This window comes from Mixophyes fleayi, chromosome 4 (genome assembly GCF_038048845.1).
Source record: "Mixophyes fleayi isolate aMixFle1 chromosome 4, aMixFle1.hap1, whole genome shotgun sequence".
Taxonomy (NCBI): domain Eukaryota; kingdom Metazoa; phylum Chordata; class Amphibia; order Anura; family Limnodynastidae; genus Mixophyes; species Mixophyes fleayi.
In genome coordinates, this window is record NC_134405.1 from 231,622,756 (window position 1) to 231,633,732 (window position 10,977).

Here is a 10,977-nt window from a genome sequence, read left to right on the forward strand (position 1 = left end):
CAATTGAATAGCATACTCATTTTGAGATAAAAAACATAGAGCATAGCTCATAGTAGTGTATGTCAGGAAAACTGTGCCCAACGGCCGTTTCGGTGCTCCTGTAGTCCTTTATCAAGGGCTGCCAAACAAGTAATGATAACAACAAACCAGTATATAAAGGCAGAGTGACATCTATACAAGTATGAATACATCCACACCATATACACCTGTGTGCAAGTAATGCACATTAGTCATTAAACAAATAGACATATACTAATACTTTAATCTAGATTAAATTGACCCTAAATCACTGCAGGAACCTGGCTGATATTATACTGTGAACATCATAGGGCTCAATTATTTATTATCCTTTATTTGTACACCATCTACATATTCCACAGAATGTTTAAGCATTCACATCAGTCCCTTCCCCAGTTGAGCATACAATCTAAATTCTCTACATAAACACATACAAACACTAGGGTACATTTTGTTAGAAGTCAGTTAACCTACCAGTGTGTTTGAAAACTGTGGAAGAAAGCTGAAGCACCCAGATGAAACGCATACAAACATGGAGAGATAATAAAAAATGGTTGAAATATTTGAACCCATGACCCCAGTGTAGCGAGTCAGCAATGCTAACCACTGTGCCACCATGCCTCTGCCATTTAGAGTTCGAGGTAGATGGTGCACTTTTGCACCTTATTAAAATCATGTCGTGCTGGCGGGGCTGGTGTAAAATTAAAATGTACGGACAGATTCAGTGCTGAAAGAGGGGTGGACTCTAGCTTAACTGTAAGTCACGGTGTTAAAATAAAGCTGCTCAGTATTTTTGCTTGCATGGTTTTTCCAGGTGTAAATTTGCACCCCTTAGCTGGATTTCCTCCTGACTCTAAATCAGGCCCCATGTATGTGTGGACATTGGCTAACTGCAGAAGTGAAGCCTCTGGGATCACCAAATGACAACTTGTTTGTGGTCAAATTCAGTGGTCAGGCTGAACAGCTGGATCTTAACGTGTATTAACACTAATAAGCTGTGAGTCTTTTTGTGGTGATCGTCTTAGCATTGAAGAATAGAAAGGATGCAGTGCTTATGTCATTATCTGATGTTACATGTTACGACAAGGAAATGCAATTTTATCTTTATAGCTATTATTACAATTTGAAGCAGTAATGCTAGAGTTAAAAGAACTCTCCAGCATGTGTACCAAATGCGTCTGTGTCTATATTTTTGCATATATTAAACTTGTGGAAGTTTGTCTGGAGTGGGGGAACCGGCACTGACAAGTTGAGTACACTAAAGACATGTTCATGTAAGTGTAGCATGGCCCCTGAGATGCATCCTAACTAGACGTAGACACATCCCCATATATGCTTCTTAAAAGTCGTATCTTTTGTCCGTACTGGAAGCCTGGTGTAAAGATAAGCAATGATGATGGTGATGACAACAGTAGGTCTATGTAGCTGCTTCAATAAAAAGGTAATTAACCAAGTGCTAATTTACCATAGCTATCATTTTGTAAGAGCCTTCATCTATCACATAGTCTGTAAACTGCCAATTTCCCAGTGTCCCTCAAAATAACAGAGTTAGGGTCTTTTTACCTCCATGAGTTTAGGATAACAGGAGCCAGACCACCACAGGAGTTTAAACTGGCAGGGAAGTTTTGGCTCCTGTCCAACACAAGCTTTTAATCTGATGATGCTGGCAGATAATGATAGGTACTATTATGGAGTGCAACAGAACTTCAAACGGGTCTGTGCATATGTATTCATACACTGTGCAGAACTGTTTACCAAATCTGTAAGTATGCTGAACAAACAGTGACATGGCATAAGAGTCATAATATACACACAGCAATAGTATAACAAGGGTTCTACTTTAAAATAGCCAGAAAAGGAACATTGCAATAAAAAGTTTGAATTAAAGTGCTGGCAAGGTCAACTCCTTGTATAAACCTGAGAATCTTCAAATGAAGGTTTGCTGAAATAGGAAAAATAGTTTATTAATTTACTTTCATCATCCAACAAACCAGGCGAATGTCAACACTTTCCAATTAATTATACATTAGGTATTTTAGAGCATAAGTTACTTCTGATAGTAACAGGGAACAGAAACACTTTTCATTAGACTTTGTTTTTAATATTTGTAAGAAATTTATATAGGAAAACAGTCAGCTCTAGAAATTATTACATTCTGGCAACCACATTGTATAAGTAATCAGGGCCGGACTGGGACTAAAAATCAGCCCTGGCATTTAAAGCACACAGGCCCACATGTTGTGGGCTCCATGCACTATATTGTTGCACACTGATGCTGGCGCAGTGCACGCTGCTGGTGCAGTACAATATGATGTAGTATGAGTGTGTGTGTGTGTGTGTGTGGGGGGGGGTATTTATTTCTCCTAATGACCCTCAACATTACATTGTTAGCACCCCAATTACATCAATAAATACCATGAAAATACATTATTAGTACTCAAATTACAGCAATAAATAACCCCCCCCCACACACTCATACTGCATAAATACCCACCCACATTACAGCAATCAGCATTACCCCCCCCACACACATTCCAGCAACCAGCATCACCCCCCACATTACAGCAACCGGCACCACCCCCCCCTCCACATTACAGCAACCAGCATCACCCCCATTCCAGCAACCAGCATCACCCCCATTCCAGCAACCAGCATCACCACCCATATTCCAGCAACCAGCATCACCCCCCACATTCCAGCAACCAGCATCACCACCCACATTACAGCAACCGGCATCACCCCCCCCACATTACAGCAACCGGCACCACCCCCCACATTACAGCAACACCTCCACATTACAGCAACCGGCATCACCCCCCACATTACAGCAACCGGCATCACCCCCCCCCACATTACAGCATCCGGCACCACCCCCCACATTACAGCAACACCTCCACATTACAGCAACCAGCATCACTTCCCATATTACAGCAACCAGTATCACCCCCACATTACAGCATCACCCCCAAAATTACAGCAATACCCTCTCCTACTTATTAGCAATACTAAGCCCCAAACACACTACAACATTGCCACCACCACGCCACCCCATACTACAGCAATACCACCAATTATACAGGCGCCACTGTATGAAACCAATGATTTGCTTTTTCAAATCTCCCACAAAATAGCAACAACAGAGTAGTCACACACACATATAGGTAACAGGTTCCCTTTTCCCTCATTTAAATAGTAATGGCAGAATTTTTATGAATCATCCACATGAAATAAAACTCTAACAAATATATCAGAAAAACCATAACTATTGAATGATCATTTGAACCCACACGGCCGCATTAAAAGTATTTCCATCTACAGCAAAATGTCAGAGAATTTTTTTTTTTTTACTACAGTAACTGGATATGCATCTTTTTTAGTCATTTTAAATAACAGTATATAAATGAAGGGGGATAGAGGAGGTGGGTGAGAGATGATTGGATGTGATCCATCAGGTTGATTAGATTATTTAGCTGGAGACATCTACCCCCTTGACTCACAGGCAGGGCCAACAAGAGGAATTTTGGGCCCCAGTACAGCAACTTCTTTGGGCTTCCATCATATTCAACAATGAGAGACTTGCCTGTGGCAGAAGTTCATATTATGCCACACCGTAATGCGCCCAGTTCATATTATGCCACATCGTAGTGCCCCAAGGTCATATTATGCCACATAGTATTACCCTCAATTCATATTTGGCCATGCAGAAGTGCCCACAAATCATATTATGGCATAGTAATGCCTCCAAATCATATACCATACAGTAGTGCCCCCAAATCATATTATGCCACAATAGTGCCCCCAAATCATATTATGCCACAATAGTGCCTCCAAATCATATTATGCCACAATAGTGCCTCCAAATCATATTATGCCACAATAGAGCCCCCAAATAACATTATGCCACAGTAGTGCCCGCAAATCATTAGTAGTGCCCAGATAAAAATTGGTACAGCATATCAGATACTGAAAGTGTGAGTCCCAGGAGCAGCTTAATGCACCATTTACAATGCAAACAAAAATAGATATATTGACCCAATCACAGATAAAATTTATGACAAGCAGTGTTTTTTCCTCTTAATTAAAAATCTGTGCACAGATAAATATGCAAGAAACATTACAGCGCAATAATGAGCAATACATAGTGTTTTAAATGTCATTGGATAAACAGTAGTGCCCCCAGTTCAAGAAAGGATGGTTAAAAACACACTGCACATGAGAAAATATATGAACTTACCCAATTATGGCATTCTGTGTTCTGTTCTCCTACTGGGCGCGCTGGGCGATGAGGGATCTGCAGCTGTCAGCTCACACAGGCAGTCGGGAGCAGGAACAAAGGGCAGTGGTCGAAGTAGAAATTTAGAAGTGGGGGTATGGAAAATATAAGTGAATGGAGTATGCAGGCTTGATTTTTAATTTTTTTTAAAACTTGTCCCCTCTATGCATTCCCATTCTTCATTACTACTTGTGTTTTATGATGGCTGCATCCCTAACATTCCCATTCTTAAGATGTCTCTCCCTTTACACTTTCTTTTACCTATGCCCCTGCACCATCTTCTATATCTCTCTCTTTACACTTTCTTTTACCTATGCCCATGCACCATCTTCTCCCCTGGCTCTCTCACACGTCTTCCTGCACCACCTTCTCTCCTGGCACTCTCTCATGTTTTCCTGCACCCTCTAAATCCCTGGCAGTCACACGTCTTATTGCACCCCCTTCCCCCCTGGCTCTCTCACCCCTCCTCCTGCACCCCTTCCCCCTGGCTCTCCCACCCCTCTTCCTGCACCCCCTACCCTCTGGCTCTCTCATACTCGTGACCCCCCTCTCGCGCAACTCGCGGCACCCCCCTTCCCCCCATGCGAGAATAGCGACACCCCGGCAACCCCCCTGTGTGAGAATCGCAGCACCCTCGCGCCCCCTCCCCCATTCAAGGAAAAAAAATTGGATGCTGCATAAAGGGGGAAGGCGCGGAGGAGCGCGCAACAGAGGCGGATGGTTCCTAGAGAGGAACCAGCCGCCATGAGGCCAAGAAGAGTCGAGCCGGCCCATCTAATCATTGGCCCTTCCGGCATTTGCCAGAAGTGCCAGATGGCCTGTAGTAAGTAATCCAAAGACCCATTCACATTTAGGGCTGAGTTGGATGCATTTTGTATAGTACCTATACACTAAATGGTAGGTGCCATGCACTCCTGCTTCCTTATCGTATAAAATGATCCCTATGCAATTGATCAAATTAAGGTCAAGGTGGGGAAGGTACTAGGCTCCTATCCTTCAGACAACCCCCCTTTGGAATGGCGATCCTCAAGCATTTTGAATCAAATGAGCAAGCTATAATAAACAAAGCAGCAAAATGAATTCTACCCTGTCCGGATCTACCTTGCATAAACTCTCTAGATGATAGGTCACCCACAAATAGAGAGAAACACACAATAGTTGTACACCACAAGCTGCCCCACTTACAAGAATAGGTGACACTCTCAGCATAAGCTTCCCTGCTTATCTTCCCAGTTTGTGAGATTCAGACCACAGGCTCTCACACGCTTTTATTTATACCTCACAACTGCAGTCTCTTAATCAGACTGTAACCTGGCTGGGAAGCTAGAAGTCCCAAACTAACAAGGGGGGGGGGGGGCAAATCTCTCCTTCATTCAAGCAAGGGACTCATAAACCAGCTCTTTCCTGAGCAGAACATGTACACTTACATTTATTTGGAGGTCTTTCAAGTGATGCTCTGGACTCCAACAAAACCAGTTCCTTTCATCAGGGTATATATATGTATGTATGTATATATATATATATATATATATATATATATATATATATATAATTATCTTGTTACAATAGCACCTGTCAAGGGGTGGGATATATTGGACAGCAAGTGAACGGTCAGTTCTTGAAGTTGATGTGTTGGAAGCTGGAGAAATGGGCAACTTTGATAACGGTCAAATTGTGATGGCTAGACGACTGGGTCAGAGCATCTCCAAACAAGCAAGTCTTGTTCACGGTATGAAGTACAACTGGTGAACCGGCGACAGGGTCATGGGCGCCCAAGGCTCACTGATGTGTATGGCGAGCGAAGGCTAGCCTGTCTGGTTCAATCCACAGAAAAGCTACTATAACCCAAATTGCTGAAAAAGTTAATGCTGGCTATGATAGAAAGGTAAAGGAAAAAAATTGCTATCGTACCAGATTCAATAAATTAAGATGTAGGAGTTGTACCAGATACTCTTTTTCAAAATAATGTATTAGAGATAGTACTTAGCGTGTATCTTCTGGAGGTGCTACCGACATACATAAAGTGACATATACAAGGGAAAAAAAAGAGAAGTATGTATACAGGAGCCGTGCACCCATCTGGGAATCTCTCATAATAGCATTGTTCAAATTAATGACACATTCTATAGAAATTCCACAATATGAAACAATATCTTTATTAGTGATTCAAAAATCTTAAAAACATAATGCCAGCAAAATCATAGTTAAAAATGTGTGAATGTAAGTGTAGTGTATTAAAAAGGACACTCTGGGAACTGTATTCTGTCTTATAATAGTACACCTAATCGTTATTAATTTTATTCATACTTATCCACTTAATTCTTATCTTCAATAAGTATATTAAAGATCTGAGACTCAGTCTTATTATTATTACATATATGTAGTTTGTGGGAGTTAACTCAGATCACATATCTGTCACTCAGATCGATCCTGATAATAGGAAGAATAAATAAATCTGACACTGTACCTAGGCTGATTAGAGTGTTAAAAGGGTTTTATGACTGTGAAGTGTTAAAATTATTATCTCCACAAATGTATCCCTCGGATCTAGGACTCATAACTGTCACCTCTAGATATATTGTATAGAGTGTAAGTCATACACACATAGTGAGATAATGTGGGAGATTATTATTTAGTGTCAAGCAATGAATAATTAATGCTTATGAGACAAAAGTGCAATTGTTGTTATGGGGGAAAGATAACAAAAAGATGGTCAGTGCTATAATCAAATGTAACAGCCCTATGTAAGATCGTTTCTAATCGTGACTGAATTAGAATGACTGATTACCTAGGATTATACTTCAGTGATTAGGGTCTTTGTGGCTCATCGTATATAGATTTAGATGCCATAGTAAAATCGTAACTATAGAACTTGAAGGTGTAATTAATTGTATGTCCCTGGGGTAGTTCTAATGCTATCTAAATAGAATAGCTATATTGGGACGTGCTCAGAGTTCTCTACCTTCTAAGTTCTATCTAAGTTATTAGCAGGCTTTAATAAGTATATGTATGTAATGCACAAGAATTCGAGTGATTTAACGTATATAATCACTTTAAATGTGTTTTAATAGACTACATACTGGCATTATGTTTTTAATATTTCTGAATCATTAGTAAAGATATTGTTTTAATTGTTTTATATTGTGGAATTTCTATACAATGTGTCAGTAATCTGAACAATGCTATTATGAGAGATTCCCAGATGTGTGCACTGCTTCTGTATACATACTTCTCTTTTTTTCTTTGTATATGAGAGAAGGTACACACAGTGCAGTGCAGTTTGCATGCCCATGCCGACATCTGTCCACCGCCAAAAGCGCTTGCAATGGGCATGTGAACGCCAGAACTTTATCATGGAACATTGGAAGAAGGCTGCCTGGTCTGATGAATCACATTTTCTTTTACATCATGTGGACAGTCAGGTACGTGTGTGTCGTTTACCTAAGAGATGGCACCAGGATACACTATGTGAAGAAGGCAATCCGATGGAGGCAGTGTGATGCACTGGGCAATGTTCTGGTGGGGAGCCTTTGGTCCCGGCATTCATGTGGATGTTACTCTGACACGTACCACCTGCATAAACATTGTTGCAGAACAAGTACACCCCTTCATGGCAACAGTATTCCCTGATGGCAGTAGCCTCTTAAAACAGGATAATGCGCCCGCCAGACTGTAAAAATTGTTAAGAAATGGTTTGAGGAACATGACAAACAGTTCAAGGTGTTAACTTGGCCTCCAAATTCCCCAGATCTCAATCCAATCGAGCATCTGTGAGATATGCTAGAAAAACAAGTCTGAGCCATCAAACAAACGTCTTTGTTGCCAGATATCACAGGGCACCTTCAGAGGCCTTGTGGAGTCCATGCCTCGAATGGTCAGAGCCTGTTTGGTGGCACGAGGGACAGGTGGTTCAAATGTCGTGGCTGACCGATATATGTATATATATATATATATATATATATATATATATATACACATATATATATATATATATATATATATATATATATATATATATATATTTATATATATATATATATATATATATATATATATATATATACACATGTATTTACAAATATGTGTATATATCTAATATATATATATATATATATATATATTGCAAGCTTGCGAGTGGGGCCTTCTCACCTCTTTGTCTGCTTTACCCAGTTTGTTTATTAGTTTACTATGTTTGTCCCCAATTGTAAAGCGCTACACACATATAATTTTCAATGAAGCAGAAAAAAGTTGTGTGAATAATGTTGAATGACGATCTTCTAATTTATTTCTCTGGATTATTTTTCAGGCTATGGAGCTAATCTCATGAATTCTCTAAGGCCAACAGGTGCCAAAAACAGACAGCACACGCCCTCACCTAAAAGGACTGAAGATAGGCATGTTCCACCTGAGTCTAATTATATCTGGTGAAGACCAGCACGTCAGAAACCTTTTACAGTACACAAAGTTCTAAGCATTTTTTAACCTTCATTATGTTGGATGGTAAAATGCTGTTCATAACAGTTTGAGATTACTGGCCTGAGTTTTACTAGCTTCATCATTATAAACCACTGACATAACATTTCATTTGATGTCATTGTTATCGGAGCTTAGTGTTTTTTCAGTGGTTCTTACAACAACCTATTTAATATATGTCCACCGTTCATTACATTCAATATTTTAATAATAATCTAATTTACAATGAGAGATAAGAGACACTGTCATTGTCCAGACTGTTTTACACCTAATTCATTAGCATTTGCAGGTTGTTAACTCACAGTATGGTGTTTATTTCTTTACTGCTGTGCCTTTATTCTTAAACATTATTAGTGACATAATTTAATTTTTGAATCTCTTTCCATATTTTGATGGTATTTAATACATCACTTTAAAGGCCAGTCAAGCTATATAGTTGTTCAGATGCGCTTTTGTTTCAAGAATGAGTTAAAAGATCACATTTTTGTAGTAAGTGGCATACAAAACTAGTATATAGAAAACTGCAGAATGTGTAAAGATATGTGCTTCAAATTTATTATTAAAGCCATCACAATAAACTTTATTATGTATAAAATAAAAGTGCCAATTGGATTGTGTGCAGTACATTTGTGTCTTTGTTGGGTTGTGATGCTTGGTGTGCTTAGATTTATTTCTGTTATATCTATAATGTCTGTTTACAAAAATAGTTAAAAAAAATCTAATTTAGTTTTATAATTTGCCTCTGCACAGAGGGAGTTGTGTTTGCTACCTTGATGCCTGATCGCTGCCATATGTTTTGTCTGTTCCACACCTCCCTGGACATCATATGTCACCACCAATAACATTAAACATGTCTCTTGCCACTTGATAACATTCCCAAGAGATTATATTGAGAGAGGGAGACAGACAGAGAAGGAGAGACTAGGGTCAATTTTGAAAGCAGCCAATTAACCTACCAGTATGTTTTTGGAGTGTGGGAGGAAACCGGAGCACCCAGAGGAAACCCACACAAACACAGGGAGAACATACAAACTCCACACAGATAAGGCCATGGTCAGGAATTGAACTCATGACTCCAGTGCTGTGAGGCAGAAGTGCTAACCACTAGGCCACTGTGAAAGACAAGAGGCACCATTGTAATTCTAAATCAATGAATGATGTGCCTTGCAAACAGATTTGTTAGCATTATCATAGGTATAATCATATAGCAAGTCATCTCCTCGATGTCTGACTGCGCACCTTGACGGGTTTTATGTCTATGGGACGCAAGGGAAAATAAGAAAAGATTTCAGTAAAATCTATGCAATGTGCCTCCCGGGACAGTTCTAGAGACTCAACGCAAGACCTCGTGGCCTATTGACTCCTCCCCCTTTGAGTCCCTTGAAGTTAAAAAAATAATAATAATGCCTGAAAAAATATATTGTGTCTAGAAGTATTATTGAATCTCCATTTGTTAACACACTATAAATGTCATTGCTCCAATTTGGTAGGATTATTATCAGGGCTCACAGTTGTTTTGGGGCCACATGCAGTAATATAAAACCAGTTGTCTGATATCTTTGCCAATAATTGCAGCAATTTTGGCCAGCAAAAGCCAGTTCACCTAACTTGTCTATAATATAAATCAGTAACTTAAATTCAAATTCTGACATAAATAAAACAGGATACAATTGGATATACATGTTCATGAATGTGCAAAGTATACACTTATAAAACTTTCAAGTGGGATGCCGATTCATTTTCAAGCAAATAGGTGAGTTTGCTGGCAACATTTATGATTATAAACCAAATTAAATTTTCAAATTCAGTAGTGACGCAGTAAAGGGTTATTGCACAGCAATTTTGCTAGGTCACCCACTAAGGGAATAATTATTATTATTATATTTTATGTATATAGTGCTACCCTATTATACAGCATTGGTCACATCAGTCCTGTCCCATTGGAAGGTCTAAAGTAAGTAATCAATATCAATTTTGCTGATGTTTAATAAGATATATTCCATATTTAGTAATATGTTTGTATTACATTTGTAACACACCTAGTAACATTCACACATTTAAATGTAAAGCTTTGCAGAAGGTTCAAAAATCAGACAATTCTGAGCCTTGCACATTGCTAGGTTCTTAATAGTCCTATTGAACAAGCCATTAGCTTACCTCCACTAGCATATAAGAAAAATGTAAAACAAAAGTGAAAGGAAGCAAAATAGCCT

At 39.3% G+C, this 10,977-nt stretch overlaps 1 protein-coding gene across 1 annotated transcript in view; it reads left to right on the forward strand.

Moving 5' to 3' along the window:
• Window positions 1-9,376, forward strand: part of WIF1 (Wnt inhibitory factor 1) — an 88,993-nt gene extending 79,617 nt beyond the window's left edge. Inside the window, exon 10 of the mRNA XM_075205333.1 lies at window positions 8,598-9,376. Coding sequence (XP_075061434.1) covers window positions 8,598-8,719 — 122 coding nt within the window. The 3' untranslated portion in view covers window positions 8,720-9,376. The remainder of the gene's footprint in view (window positions 1-8,597) is intronic.
• Window positions 9,377-10,977: the final 1,601 nt, after the last annotated feature.